The following is a 15,849-nucleotide window of genomic DNA, read 5'->3' on the forward strand; positions in this document are numbered from 1 at the left end:
CAGAAAAACTACACCTAAGGTATAATTCATAAATTAAGGTCGCCAGCCACTAGCTGTAAGCTTCACTAACTCAGAATTTAGATGAAATGAGGCAGAGACCTGTTCCATTACTAATAAAATTAATTTAAATTTAATAAAATTTTAGAGGGAACTCTAAAAATAGTAGGACCTGCAGGAGCTTTTTGTCATCCGCTAGTCTCTGCAGCGCCTTGTTGGCACAGAGTTGATTGCTGCAAGAAACGTGTGAGTAGTTTTTCTCATTAATGAAATGCATTTATGCGAGCACTATGATTATAAATCCTCATTATTAAGCAAGCTAGCTAGATAACATATTTGGCTAACATCAGCAATCTAGCTGAGTAGCAAGCATTTATGAAGGGGCTGTGAGTACATATGCACCATATTTCAAACTGATTTGAAACTGTTATTTCATTGGTTAAAACATCTGTATTCAGTTGGTTTGGGTCTGATGACATTCTGAAATTTTGGGGCTAATCTGTATGTACATTTGTATGCTTTCAGCTGACTTTGACAGGTCTGATGCAACTAACTGTACTCTTCCATGTGACTTTGCCGGCAGCTGACAAACCTTCCTGGTGGTTTCAGCTGATGCTGGATTGGTGGCGCTAGAGCTAGTGCATACTGTTCCTTAAGTATCATAGTGAATTGTGAGACAATGGCCAAACTATTCAAGTTAGTGAACCCTACTGAGCCTGGAATGTCTGATACACAGTGCCTGACCACAGACTGGGATAAATGTGTTCTGTGTCAGGAAGATAGAGATGAGATACTGAAATGTCCAGCTAATTCAACACATGGCAGAGATGGAGCAGGATCACTGATCTGTATATAACACTGGATAGCTCATTGGCTAACATTTTTTGAAGCAAATCAGCTGCCATATTGCCACTCCCACTGAAAGCTCTTGGAGTTAACGCGCTAATGTGAAAAAACTGCAGTGGCGGATACAGTGGCGGTCCACAAAAACCATAGTATTCCCTTGCTGAGTCATCATTTGGGGATATAAATAGGACCACTGCATTCCTCATCCTTAAAAATGTAGGATTAGGAACCAGGATCAAGACCTTTGGTGGTCTAAAGCCTGAGCTACTAATAAAACAACACATGGTGGCCAGCATGGAAAATGGCCGCCTCTGTGATGTCCCTATAGCCAAAAATTATATTTAGGCTATGCTCGAACACTGTGCCAAATTTCATGCTTTTATTGTCAAAGTCACGATTCATCCACGTATCTGTTCCGCTAGATGGGACAAAGCTTCCCTGTGTTTTGCAGGTGGAAGAAAGCAGTCCTTGTAATATCTCTAATGTGTAGGTCAAAGGACAGCGTGGGATCAAAATCACCCCAAAGTTCCTCATGTCAATGTGATGTATGATATACGAAACTAGGTTAAGTGTTAGCTGGTCAAACTGATTCCAGTGTCTCGCTGGACCAAGAAGCATCATTTCGGTCTTGTCCAAATTTAAAAGAAAGAAATTGCTGGACATCCAACTTTTCAGTGAGGCAAGGGAATCCTCTAAGCAGTTATTGGCATGTACAACTGAGTGCCATCAGCATAGCAATGAAAGGTAATCCCAGAGCACCGCAGTATGGGCCCAAGGGGTGCTATATAAATGTAGAAATGCAAGGGGCCTAAGACGTACCCCCGTGGAACCCCATATTTCATGTTACCAAGAAGTAGTGTTGTTGTACAAGACACAGTGAGAGTGACTGATTAGGTACAATGTCAACCACGGAAGGACATGCCCAGTAATCCAAAAATGAAAATGTTTTTTGCCAGGTTTTGGACAGACATACTGCAACTGGTTCTGTTTTTGAGTTCAGGTACATTTCTTACACCAGTGGTGTAGCAACCTCAGCACGGGCCCCAGTGCAAGATGGGCCCTATGTGCATGTTACTAGTTATTACGCGTATGGACGCAAATTGCGCAATCATGCACATGCATGTGCCCACCCACACTATGAATTCTATATAGATTTTTACCAACAATGTTGGATTTTATAATCAAATAAATGACTTGGGTTATTGTATTAAAAAATTTTTAAGAGGTGAGGAATTTAAGTTTTAAAACACCCCAGCTCTGAATCACATGTGCACAAGAGTCTGCAGCCAACATACCTCATCATGGCATCAGACAGCAGAGGAGAAGCTGTCTAATTCATGGCGCTGCTGAAATGACTACAAAATCATTTTTCTTGCAAAGTCAAGTGTGCACCCCTACATGATAAACCTTAAGGCAAAAGAGATGATCATAAAACGAAGCCTATGGCATGACAAGACAGAAGAAAGATACTGTTTTTTTTTTACACTTTATTTAAAGATTTTGTGACTTGCACGGATTTGATCCACGCACTGGCATGCAATTTGGCATGCCAGTGAGTAAACCCGTCGTAAACGGTTGTAAACTGTGCATGAACTGTGCGCGGCTGCATGCCCATACACAAAGAAAATTTTGAAATGTTGTAGGGCTGCAGCTATCGAATATTTTTGGAATAGAGTATTCTTGCGATTATTTTATTGATTAGTCAAGTAATCTGATAAAAAGTACTTTTGTGTTTTTAAACAATATCCATAGTGGATAGGCTCTCCCTAAACAATGGCACAATGTTGCTTTGCCGTCATGCAGATTTTTAAGTTTAGGTTGTTCCCTCTCTCTCTGTGTTTTCCTGGGTAATTATGTATTTTTTGACATTATTAAGCATGTTGGAGCTTTGCGCCCAAGCAGTCTGTGAAATCTTCAGTCTGCGGACAGGACATTCTTTTTTTTCTCTTATTGCACATTTCATTTGCACTTTTTATTACTGTGATTTTAGTGTGTGTTTGTACATGCCTTACAGAGTGCAACTCAAACCGAAGTCAAATTCCTTCTTTTCTGTGGATACTTGGCGAATAATACAGCCTTTGAAAAACGGCTGTGCAGGGTTCTCAGCAGGATTTTTTTCTCAGCGTAATAGGATGGAAAAATCACGTTAAGAAGCTGGGGGTCCGGGGACTGCTTAGGCTTTGACCCCGCTGAAGCTTTTGCTTTATCGGTTTATAAAGGGCCTTCTTTGGTGTTTTTTTTTTTTAATTTCAAAATGTAATCAGAAATTAATCGTGAAGTTAAAAAAAAACATTTTGTAAGGATTTTCTACAGTAAACTGCGGTGTATAAATTAGCTCCTGTGCAGTGACACACATTTCTACACTCTTCCATGTTTTGGTGTGATGCCTCTTTCTTTTGGCTTTAAAGTAAGGCTGTAACAAAGACAAAAAAAAACAAAAACAAAATGATGGCCCTCTGAATGCAGGCAGCAGTGTTTCGGAGGGATATAAATGGAGCACTGAGAAACCAGGATAAATTCTCCCCGACGGAACAGAGGACATCTCATTTTGGGGAAAAGCGGCTTTTTTCAGATGAGCTTGTAGTTTGTCTGTTTTGCAACATTTGGAAAGAGGTGTCATTTGATTTTAAATGGCGATTCGCTTTGAAGTTATTGATTGCGGAATGATCCGTCTTTCCATCTCAGCAGAGAGCCACAGCAAATCCCGCAAGACACACAGACACGGAGCAGAGGATATTATCGTTAGTATTAATATTTTCATGAGGGACACTAACTTTAGTTTATGAACCAGAGAAGCGGGAGATAGATGTTTCAGTCCACGGCAGAGAACCACATCGTTAGCTGCACCACACAAAAGGCATGTTAATGACGATTGAATAAAAACTGTCCATGTGAAGCAGGGATGATTCTCGCAGAAGAGTCCCGTTTAGAGACTTTAATCAGCAGAAAAGGCAGAAATGGCTTTGATACAGGTTGATGAATAAATTGTGGATGCGCTGCTTCTATATCAGAACCAGCAGCTCCACAATCAACATAGAGAAATGATTATTTTCCATTACACATCATCAAAAACAATGTAACGGTCTGTTAGGCTGTTATAATGCTGGTGAGAACCCTGCTCTGAAGTGCAGCATTTCCAAAAAAGCTGCACTGATAAATCACCTGTACAACCTGTTGATGAAAACTCTTATCAAATCTGAATAAAGGCTTTTTTTTGAATAGTTAAACATGATTCACTTGAAGTGCGCTTCCTTTCGAAACGATTAGTCGAGTAACTCGAATAATTCGATTACAAAAAATGTTTGAGGCAAATTCTGTGCCTCGAAGCTTCATTTAACATTGTAGTACATATGCCAGGCCTTTGTGTGGTGCTGTAACGTCCCCAGAAAAAAACAGAAGAAGACTAGAGCATGCGCATATGCCGTGTAAACGGTAATGAATTAGCGTGAAAGGCTACCACTTTCCAATACGGCACACAAAGTAAAAAATAGCCTTTTAAGAGAACGACAGTCCATGCTGATGATCTGAAATAGACTTTCTGCGTTGGGATGGGTATTGGTAAGATGTTATCGATATCGATCCCATTCCTTATCGATACCTCTTGTGAATTTTGTATTAAAAGTAGGCTTTACAGGTTTTCTATGTATTTCATTGACTCTTAAAGTAAATAAATATGAAATTGGTCACTGTATCCTTGATCTCTGGACGTTCTAACTTGACTCGGCAGAGAGCCGCGCAGCATTTGGAGCTGTGTGAACAGAACAGGACGATTCTCGTTTCTTTCTCGAAACAAGACAGGAGTCCCAGTTCGTAACTTTAATCCGCACAAAAGTGACTCATGATTGACATATTCAGAAACCCAAAATTACCCCCCAACACCACCTGCGCGAAAATGTTTGAATTCTAGAAGCTCTGAAATGCAGTCTGGGACTATTCCAGACAATAAACCACAGTGAGTGCAGCATCCATTTTGGTGAGGGAAAAAAAACAAAAAACAACTTTCTTTATTCAAAGGTGTAAGAGTCACTAGGTGTATGTATTTATGTATGTTCATTGTTAGTTGGTCTTATATTTTCTGTTACGTTTTTATTCAGGTTCTTTTTGTCTCTTTCTCTAAAATTGTATATAATAACTAATCATTAGATTAGTTATTATTACTATTGTTGTTGTGGTTACTATTATTATTAATATATAAACAAACATAAATTTAAAAAATATTACAATGCACCCAAACGTGCTGACAGCTGCTACAGCTTAATGCTAACTTTAACATTGAAAACGCCATAGACATGCTAACGCGTTAGCATCGGTCCTGTTTTTAAGTTATAAAATACATCTATCAACTGTTTCAGAAGACCATAACAGGTCGGTTTAACATAAAAAAGGTAAATAATACTCAGACATATGCTCTTTAGGGTTTTAGCAGGGGAAAATTAAGATATAGCGAAAGAAAAAATGACTCAACGAATCAGTAGATTGAAACCCTGCTTCAATTGGTTCAAGGTTCAAAGCAAAGCCGCGCTGCAGAAAAGTTGATTACAGACCCACTGCAGAGTCTGTAATCAGTGTAGAGAAATAATCATTTTCCTGACAAACACCCCCCAAACAACAGCCACTCTGAAGGACCGATAAGGGAATCGTTAAGCACAAAGCTTATTGATGTCGGTGGATCGAATCATTTCTTAACGATACCCGAAAGGAACCGGTTCTCGATACCCATCCCTATTACTGCGCATTTAAAGCAAAGCAGTGTGTTTGTCTATTTTTAAAAAACACACGGTCCAGTGACTATGCAGCCGGTTGCTGTCTCTCCCTGCCTGAGTCACAGCTCCGTCCCCAGATACACTGACAAACAGTTTCTGAAAGAAGATCCTCTCAGCAAAAGTCAACTCTTTCTTCTGTGTTTTGCTCAGATTCACTGTTTCGCTTTTTAATTTTCGCTTTTTTGGGCAACACACAACGCTTCACAAACGCTGTAATGGAAATTAAATTGTAAAAAAACATAAATTGACTGCGAGGCTTGCACGTTCAACTTCCAGCTGAAATGCATCTGCTGAATCAGAGAGAGAGGGATTAAAAAAATCACGCAGGGACCCATTCCACCACCTTAAAAAAAAAAGCTTAAAAACAAAACAGAAAGCCTCATCCCATCACCATTTCAGCAAAATGTCAAGACTTTGGTGCAACGACATTGTGCCATTGCTTAGGAAAAGCCCTGGACTGTTGTTGATGTTTAAAAATGCAAAAGTACTTTTTTATCCGATTACTTGAATAATCGATAGAATACTTGATTACTAAAATAATCGATAGCTGCAGCCCTAATTCAGTCTATAATAAACATAACTTTACAGATACATTATCTAATTCATAAGAAGGAAAGAAAATGCAACTGTTTTACCAATCCATTAAAATACATGTATTATAAATAATTACTTTTGAGACAAGATTACAAATGCGTTCACCGCATGGCACTTATGCGACAGCTTGTAGCTGTAGATGATTTCTCTGTGATTCTGGGAGCGATGAGAGAATGATTTCATTAGCCAAGTTCTGAGAGCAAATGCATCATCAGCTACAAGATGATTAGGCCTATTTTATATAGCATGGCGTCCAGCAGGACACATTGGCATGACAAATTGCGTGGTCGTGCGGGGATCAAATTTGTGCAAGTGTCAAGGTGCCTGAAAAACACAGACACCCCCCCCAAAACTGGCACACAGCTGTGATCAAACAGGAAAGGGTCATGGCAACCCATCACAGATTATTATAAGATACCCCAAGTTCCCTGAAAATATTTGGCTCAGTGGCAGGATGTCTTGCGAGCCTTGCGCGGGACAAAATTTTCTGTAACATTCCCAATGTCCTACTCCCTGGCTCTTGAGTTTTCAGTGGAGAGGATAGCTAAACCACTCATCTGCTCCTGCCCCATGGTGCTCCTCAGACATGTCTTAATCACTTTTAACTTGGAAAACGATCTCTCAGCTGACGCTACTGTCACTGGCAACGTCAAAAACGAGAGGAGTGGCCGGTCCCTGGCTCGTCGGTGGGCTGCTGCCGCTGGCTGTGCTGGAAAATCCAAAACTGTCTAATTTAGTCAGCTTTGCTCTTATCTTCTCCTTCTTTTCTGTCCTTTCTGTTATTACTGTTGGACTTGTGTTTGTAGGAAGCCTTTTTTTTTTTTTTGAAAGGTCTTTGGTGTCATTAGTTGTCATAAATGTAGCTATGTCATTGGTTGACATTAGAGCATGACACAGGAGTGGATTTTCACTCCCGTCCCATCCCGCTCCCAGAAAAAAAAATCCCATCCTGTCCCAATCCTGGACTGGAGTAAAAAAATAAATCCCATCTCGTCCCAATCCTGGACTGGAGTAAAAAAATAAATCCCATCCCGCTCCCACTCGAAATCAGTCCCACTCCCATCCCACTCCCGTATGTCTTCGTGGCTAGGATGCGGTTTGACATCTCCCAATTGTGGATGTAGTGCACGGTGACCGTTATGTAATTTGTGTTAGTTCTCTCTTCTAACCACAGATCTGTGGTAAACGCATGGTCTCTGCTCTAAGCGATTTTGAGCGATTGGCGCGTTTGTGGCGCGATATTGCGTCGCATCAAGTTGCGTTGCCCTCCTCCCCAAGTTGAAAAATCAACTTTATCGTCTCATCGTGCCGCGATGATCAATCAGGGACTGAATATGTAGTGACGTGGAGATGTCTGGAGTTTGACTGAAGATGTGAACATGTCCTGTATCTGGTAGCAGCCTGTGAGCAGGACTTATGTCTCTTATCCTTTATTTCACAATTATGACAGAGTTTTTGGAGTGAGCAGCAGCACCACAGCAGTGGGGAGCGGAGTTTCTTTTTCTTTTTATTTTACGTGCGCGCACGAATGAATCATCCATGGAGATTATTTTACTTATTAACTACACAGATGTACGAGGGTTGTCAATAAAGTATAGGTCCTTTTTATTTTTCAAAAACTATATGGATTTCATTCATATGTTTTTACCTCAGACATGCTTGAACCCTCGTGCGCATGCATGAGTTTTTCCACGCCTGTCGGTGACGTCATTCGCCTGTGAGCACTCCTTGTGGGAGGAGTCGTCCAGCCCCTCGTCGGAATTCCTTTGTCTGAGAAGTTGCTGAGAGACTGGCGCTTTGTTTGATCAAAATTTTTTCTAAACCTGTGAGACACATCGAAGTGGACACGGTTCGAAAAATTAAGCTGGTTTTCCTTGAAAATTTTAACGGCTGATGAGAGATTTTGAGGTGATACTGTCGCTTTAAGGACTTCCCACGGAGTGAGACGTCGTGCAGCGCTCCCAGGCGCCGTCGTCAGCCTGTTTCAAGCTGAAAACCTCCACATTTCAGGCAATATTGATCCAGGACGTCGTGAGAGAACAGAGAAGTTTCAGAAGAAGTCGGTTTCAGCATTTTATCCGGATATTCCATTGTTAAAGGAGATTTTTTTTAATGAAAGACGTGCGGACGGGTCTGCACATCGGGACGCAGCCGGCGCGGTGCGGCGGCACAGGAAAAACACCTCCGTATTGATAACCATTTGTAAAATCCAGGCGGCTTTTGATGGCTTTCAGTGGAGTGAGTATATGAGAAATTGTTTAACAGCTGGACATGTTCCAACTTGTCCTTAAGGCTTCCAACGGAGGTGTTTTTCCTGTGGCGGAGCGTCGCGGCGGCTGCGAGCCGACGCTGCAATCCGCCCGCACGTCTTTCATTAAAAAAATCTCCTTTAACAGTGGAATATCCGGATAAAATGCTGAAACCGACTTCTTCTGAAACTTCTCTGTTCTCTCACGACGTCCTGGATCAATAGAGCCTGAAATGTGGAGGTTTTCAGCTTGAAACAGGCTGACGACGGCGCCTGAGAGCGCTGCGCGACGTCTCGCACCGTGGGAAGTCCTTAAAGCGACAGTATCGCCTCAAAATCTCTCATCAGCTGTTAAACTTTTCACCGAAAACCAGCTTAATTTTTCGAACCGTGTCCACTTCGATGTGTCTCACAGGTTCAGAACAAATTTCAAACAAAGCGCTAGGAATTCCGACGAGGGGCTGGACGACTCCTCCCACAAGGAGTGCTCAAAGGCGAATGACGTCACCAACAGGCGTGGAAAAGCTCACGCATGCGCACGAGGGTTCAAGCATGTCTGATGTAAAAACATATGAATGAAATCCATATAGTTTTTGAAAAAAATAAAAAGGACCTATACTTTATTGACAGACCTCGTATAATAAAACAAATGGTTTCTAAACACAATCATGACAGAGTTTTTTGGGAAAGCGCGAGGAGCAGCCCTGGAGCAAGCAGCAGAGTTTCTTTTTATCTTATGTGCACGCGCGAGCGAATCGTCCATGGAGATTATTTTACTTATTAACTACACAGATGTATAATAAAACAAATAGTGACTGGTTTCTAAACACAATTATGACAGAGTTTTGGGGGAAGAGCGAGCTGCAGTCCCACAGCAGGCACCAGAGTTTCTCTTTTTTTTTGTTGTTTTTTTTTTTTATTGTTTACACGTGCACGCGTGAACGGGACAGGAGGTCCTCAAACTGGGTCCTGCAGAGGTGGAAGGGCCGCTGAAAGCGGCCGTCATCCAGACTCAGCTCCTGCAGCAAATAATGATACTCCTTGTATTGGGAGCTTTCCACAACAACTCGCTCCGTATGATCAAGGTCCATCATGTTAACTTGACTGACAACCGGAGCCGGCGAGCAGAATGGAAGCTCCTCCTATTTGATGACGGTGCACCGGGGCGAATTTTCGCAGCAAAAGCAGAGCGACACACCGGGCGAAAGAGGCGCGTCCATCGCCACGCGACCCCCGTGAATTTGTAGCGTCTGATCGCGCCCGGTGTGAACGCGGCATAACAATGGACGGGTGTAATTTTGGTCGTTTTAAATAGATGAAAATCATCATCTATTTTTGGCATTCCGGCTCCTGCCCGCTCCCGTTCACTTTTATTCCCATCCCATCCCAATCACGGGATTGATAAAATTTTAACTCCCATCCTGCGGGAATCCCTAAGGAATCACGTGACCTACGGGAATTCCCGAAAAATGTCATCCTCTAGTTGACATGGAGGCAGCGTATAGTTTACCCAGCATTCATCACTACATAGCATCTTCTGAAATACCCTAACAGACATTTTGTTATTCTTTTAACGGAGTGTTCTTTATTGTAAATTTAGCCTATTATTCATTAAAAAAATTACACTATTTGGGAATATTTTACGCTTAACTATTTCACCAATTGGGAAACCATGACAGAAAGAGGTTTGCTTAAAGCTATAAGGTAATGAATCAGCTGTGTAATGTGCAAGGTGTGCATAATGTAAATTAGTTATGACAAATTCACAGGCCCCCTCCTGGGCCCCAGTGCGATGGCACGTGCTGCGCTGTCTATCTCTACACCACTGGGTTACACAGATAATAAATAAATAAATTGCTAAATTGCTACACAGTATATTTTTATATACACATGCACATTCTGCTTTTGGTCATGAGTGATTGTATTATGAGCTGTCTTTTTTCCGCTCGCCTGCATGAAGTGCTTCTCCATGAGTTTGTGTTTGTGTTGAGACGTTTGCGTACCTGTGAACTTTTACATGTTTGAATTTTGTAATAACATAAAAAAAAAATCAGACGTCTTTATATTAAAATTTCTAAAATGATTCCTCTTAAACCCACAGTCAAAATCTCTACAACATGACATAAATTAAATAAAAAAAAAGTCTAAACAACTGTGTGCATATGTGTGGATGTCTTTAAATATAACACAACTAAATCACTTGTACAGTCACTTGACGGCCAGTGATGGGGTGGGGTGGGGTGGGGGTGGGCTGTTCTAACCATGACTTGGGGTGGGGGCTGGGCGTGGGGGGTGGGGGCTGGGCATGGCCTGAGTGCTGGCCGAGGACCCTCTGGCATATGTTTGGGGTGGTCTGTGGCTGTGGCCCTCAGGTACACCAAGGCAATTCCTTGGGCAGTTGCCTGCGCTGTGGGCACGGGCACATGCCAGGAAGCTGCATGGTGATGGTGCTGTTGTCCTTTGGTCTCTGAGGGGTGGGGGAGTGGATATCTGGTTGGCTGACAGGTGTTGAGGAGGTGGTGTGCTGTGGGGCTTTTGGGGGCCCACTCAGTGGGAGATGAAAACCAGTGCATGCCTGGCTCCAGTGGCCGAGTTGAGCTCGGCCCTCTGCATCAGTGTGGGGACCTTGGCCATGGGAGGGGCATTTTGGTGCTTTGAGGAGGTCTGGCCTTGCTCCTGTGGGTGGTCCCAGCGGGGCTTTGAACCATTAGGTCTGTGCAGTGCTGGACTCTGTTTGGTGCTCTGATTGTGGTTGGTGTCCTGCTTCTTGAGCTTGCAGGGCTGCTTCGCTCCCATGTGTGCACTGTCTGGGCTGTAGTACCCACGGCTGCTTTTCATTGTCAGATAGGATGGGGTACTCGTCAGGGTTCGATTTTAGTTACCCGGGAACCTGTGGCACCCTACTTTGGGGGCGGGCACACAACTCTTTAGACTTGCATTCCCGACTGGAATCCACCTTTTTTATTTCATAACTGTACAGAAATCTATCAAATTTGGATAAAATTTGCGCAGAATTTGACTTTCTGAGACAGACACATACACAAAACGTCATCAAAAAATGTTCTCCTCCTCTGTTTGTAATGCCGCGTTTTATTATACACAGATCAAATGGATCGTTTTTGAGGGAAGAGCAAACAGCAACCAGCGGAAAGTTTTTTATATTTCTCTACGTGCGCGCGTGAGCAAATCATCCGTGAAGATTATTTTATTTATTAACTACACAGATGTATAATAAAAGCAAATGGTGACTGGTTTATAAACATAATTATGACAGAGTTTTTGAGGGAAGAGCGAACAGCAGCCAGCGGAGAGTTTTTTTTTTTTTTTTTAATTTCTCTACGTGCGCGCGCGAGCAAATCATCCGTGAAAATTATTTTATTTATTAACTACACAGATGTATAATAAAAGCAAATGGTGACTGGTTTATAAACACAATTATGACAGAATTTTTGAGGGAAGAGCGAACAGCAGCCAGCGGAGAGTTTTTTTTTTTTTTTTTATTTCTCTACGTGTGCGCGTGAGCAAATCATCCGTGAAAATTATTTTATTTATTAACTACACAGATGTATAATAAAAGCAAATGGTGACTGGTTTATAAACACAATTATGACAGAGTTTTTGAGGGAAGAGCTGCCTTAGATTCTGAGCTTAATTCTGATTCTGAGGAAGAACACCTTGAAGTGCTGCAGAGAATGGCAGATGACCATGATGACTGCCAATAGATTTTCTGTAATCACAAGTGTAATCAACACTCATGGCAGCCATGATTGTTAATGGGCTGGATGTTTAATAAAACATCGGCAGCTGAGATGACCCCATGCCAATCTGCCTGTGCATATTAGCATGGGGTCATCTCAGCTTCTGACAAGGTTAGAAAATTTCAAAATTTCAGAAAATATTACTCCAAAAACACAAAAATTCCCTTCCATAATTTCATCCTGTCTGATGAAGGGCGAGGCCCGAAACGTCACCTTTGGTGTGTTATTAAAGGCTTGTTTGGGAGCTAACTGGCTGTGCGGATCTCTTTCGTTTTTTGTTCTTCCATAATTTCACCCCAAATCTGCTCCAGATATCACCAGAATGCACAATTTGCATCCTTTTATATCAACATTTTGTGGGGGGCATGCCCCCAGACCCCCCTAGTTGCTTTGCCGCTATGCTGCGTAGCGGTAGGTTTGGTACCGAACTTTTCTGAGGGGCACCAAACTTTTCAGATTTTGGTGCCCTTAAGGCACACAACTACTGCCTTCTCTTGCAGGGGTGCTTTGGGCTTTGGTGTTTACTGTGGCTGCGGTACTCCGTGGGGCTGTGTTTGGGTTTTGGGCCTTTTTAGGGCTAGGCGGTGTTTCAGTAATATAAGTTATGCATATGTATTTTTAAAGGAGATCTGTAAGTAGAGCAATACCACAATGCTGATATAACTTTGATGTTGCGTTATGAGCTTTTTTTTTTCATTAAAGTCATTTGCTCTTCTCTTCGAGTCCACAGAAAACAGGCAGGGTGGCTCAACCCGGCCCCCTTTCTCCATCTGCAAGGGGAGCTCTTCCTCACACACAACTTTCCAGCAACATGAGGCTACAGAGTTGGATTTAACACCGATGCAGATACATGTAGCGTCCTGCGGACACAGAATGAACGGTACGAAAAGTTCTGTTTAGACCGCTGAGAGCTTAGCTTCATCATGGGAGTTCACTTAAATAAAGCTGTTATTAAAACAATCCAAACATTATTTTGTAATGGTTTCACACAGTGTTTAAGCTGTAAAACACAAACAAAATGTTTCTGTCCTGATGCTTTCAGTGTTGCTCATGAATTTCGCTGATTACTCTATTTTCTGGAGTCTAACGGAAGTATACACACACTTGTCCAAAAGTTCTTTTTTGCATTTTTCTGTCTATGTTAAGAAAATAAATAATGTTGAAAAGTTTAAAAACACATTAATATTTGACGGACATAACATTTGCTCTCTTCTTCAAATATGACACACTGTACCTTTAATCCAGTAAGACAGGCAGAGTTTTTCTGTCATGTTGACAGTTTAGGTTTTTTTTTTTTACATTTTTGAGTGGGATTGCATACTTTAAAAAAACAAAACAATATAACCCGCATTAATCAGGTGTGATCACCCTGATCGATCACGTCATCTGATCATCACACCACAGTGACGACGCGTTAAAAGTTTAAATCATCAGAGCGCTTCTGTGTATTCAGAGCATGACATAGGCATCCCATGAGAAACGCACCAGAAAAACCACAGAGGGACTTGCTTTAAAACACTACGTTTCCAGCCATGAATTAAAGTATTTTCAGAGGTCATTTTCAAAAATCAGGAGTTTTATGTGGATTCATGTCCGTCTGTGATGGTGAATTGGACTGAAATGAACAGGTCAGATTACTCCATGTGTGAATGAAACAATTGTTCTGTTTTGAGGAGCTCAGGTTATTAGGACATACATCAGCGAACGTGTTTCAGCGTACTTCAACTTGCTCTTAACTTATAAAAAAAAAACTTACCCTTAACTTATTGGACTTATGCCAGCGTTTTTAATACAGCTGGCTAAATCGTTAAGGTGTGACAGGGCCTTAAATCAGTCTCAAAATAAAAGTTTCTAAAATGATCTTCCTTAAACTCAAAGCAAATCTCTACAGCTTTAAATAAATTAATTAAAAATATAAAAGCCAAGATGATGGGTTCCATAAGTAATGGGCCCTTTTGTATTAAGATAAGACTTTATTGATCTCACAGTGGAGAAATTCACATGTTACGTCAGGTCTTAATAAACACAAGATGAGTGTGAGTAGAAGAAAATGTGCATCAAACAGTGTGTGCAAGATAAAGCAAAAATAATAATAATAATAATACCTGTAACACTACAATAAAATAAGAAAATGAAGTAGGAATAATATATATATATATATATATATATATATATATATACGTACATACATATATACATGATTGAAATTAAAAATAGGAGCATCTTATTTAAAATATGTGAAGTAAGGTTTAGATGTGATAAGGTGACACTAGTGCTGGAATTTATAAACAAGTTATTGCACATGATTTGTGGACATATTATTGCATGTGGTTATTTCACAGTGTTATTGTACAGTCTGACAGCAGCAGGGAGGAACGACCTGCGGTATCATTCCTTCTTGCACTGAGGATGCCTCAGTCTGTCACTCAAGGAGTTGTTCATGATGGATGCTAACTTGGCTAACACTCTCCTCTCAGCCACCTCCTCCAACGAGTCCAGAGGACAGCCCAGGACAGAGCAGGACTTCCAGCTTCTCTCTCCTTCTCTCTCACGGACCTGGTAGTTTTTCTTTAACCCTCTGGGGCTGACGCCGTCGTTTACGACGAGCCAGCCGTTCACCATCTTTGTACTCCTCATAGAAGCTGTGTGATGTTGTGCACAGTGTGAGTGTCCAATCGGAATTGGTTCACTGTCACATAGTTTTCCGAAATCCAATCATAGGGCAGATTTACCTCACATGATAAACCAAAGATTGTTTTTAGGAGTGATGTGTTACTAGTTGGCCCGTTTGAACAGCCCCCTGGCTGCTGGCTTCTATGCGCCCTGCGCCATTATGCACAGCGGTCAGTGAAAATGAGCAGAGGGAGCAGACAGAGGGCCTTTCATACAATCTCACATGCTCAAACACAGAGTGTGAGTTTCAGAGATGCTCCACTACTCATTGGCTGTGAATATTATTGAATAAGCCTGTGGCAAGCTCTCTTGCTCCAGCGTAAAGCACTGTTTACCATATCAATGGAGCAAGGGGGGAGGGGCCGCTCCTCAAACTGTGAATAGCCCTCTCTAAAGCCCCTTTCACACCGGGGGTGCTCCCAGTTGCTCCCAGTTGCGCCGTGCATCATTATGATGACGCCGCATAGAAGCAACTCAGTGCCAAGACGATGCAGCTCGGCACCACAACAGCGCGAGGGGCGCAAAGGAAGAAGCAAGTCGGACGCTGAAAAATTAAACCTGTTTAATTTTTTTGGTGTCCTGTGCTCGACGCAGAAAGGAAGTGGTTCCAGCACAAGTCGGGGCAAAGTGGCGTTACTCGGCATGACTCGGAAACCAATTTATGATTCCCGCTGTTTTCCATTGTTCCTGCAGTATAAATCATGCAGGATTGTTTTTATACTGTGTACTTAATGCAGTAAAAACTACGCGCTTAAAAAAGAAAGACCACAGAAAAAAAAATGCTGATTGCAGCTCAGCTCCTTCTCTGTGTGGAGCTATCTGGTGAAGAGAGGCACTGTGAGGCAGCAGCTTCTTCTCTCACAAATGTGTTTAAATAAAATCCATTAAAGTCCTGCTCACAGACTGATTGCCAAAGACATCCAGTAAAAAGTCCGGACATCTCTAGTCCACTCATGGATGGGTCGTTCAC

General features: G+C 41.9%; 1 protein-coding gene across 3 annotated transcripts in view; it reads left to right on the forward strand.

Moving 5' to 3' along the window:
- Positions 1-15,849, forward strand: part of mib2 (mindbomb E3 ubiquitin protein ligase 2) — a 231,775-nt gene that overhangs the window by 15,471 nt on the left and 200,455 nt on the right. The window contains exon 2 of one of the 3 annotated variants that reach the window (XM_034171926.1): positions 12,926-13,088. The exons of 1 other annotated variant lie outside the window; for it this stretch is intronic. In XM_034171926.1, the coding sequence (XP_034027817.1) occupies positions 13,047-13,088 (42 nt within the window). In that variant the 5' untranslated portion in view covers positions 12,926-13,046. The remainder of the gene's footprint in view (positions 1-12,925; positions 13,089-15,849) is intronic. One more of the 3 variants, XM_034171925.1, reaches the window with a different exon arrangement.

This window comes from Thalassophryne amazonica, chromosome 6, assembly GCF_902500255.1.
Source record: "Thalassophryne amazonica chromosome 6, fThaAma1.1, whole genome shotgun sequence".
Lineage (NCBI taxonomy): Eukaryota > Metazoa > Chordata > Actinopteri > Batrachoidiformes > Batrachoididae > Thalassophryne > Thalassophryne amazonica.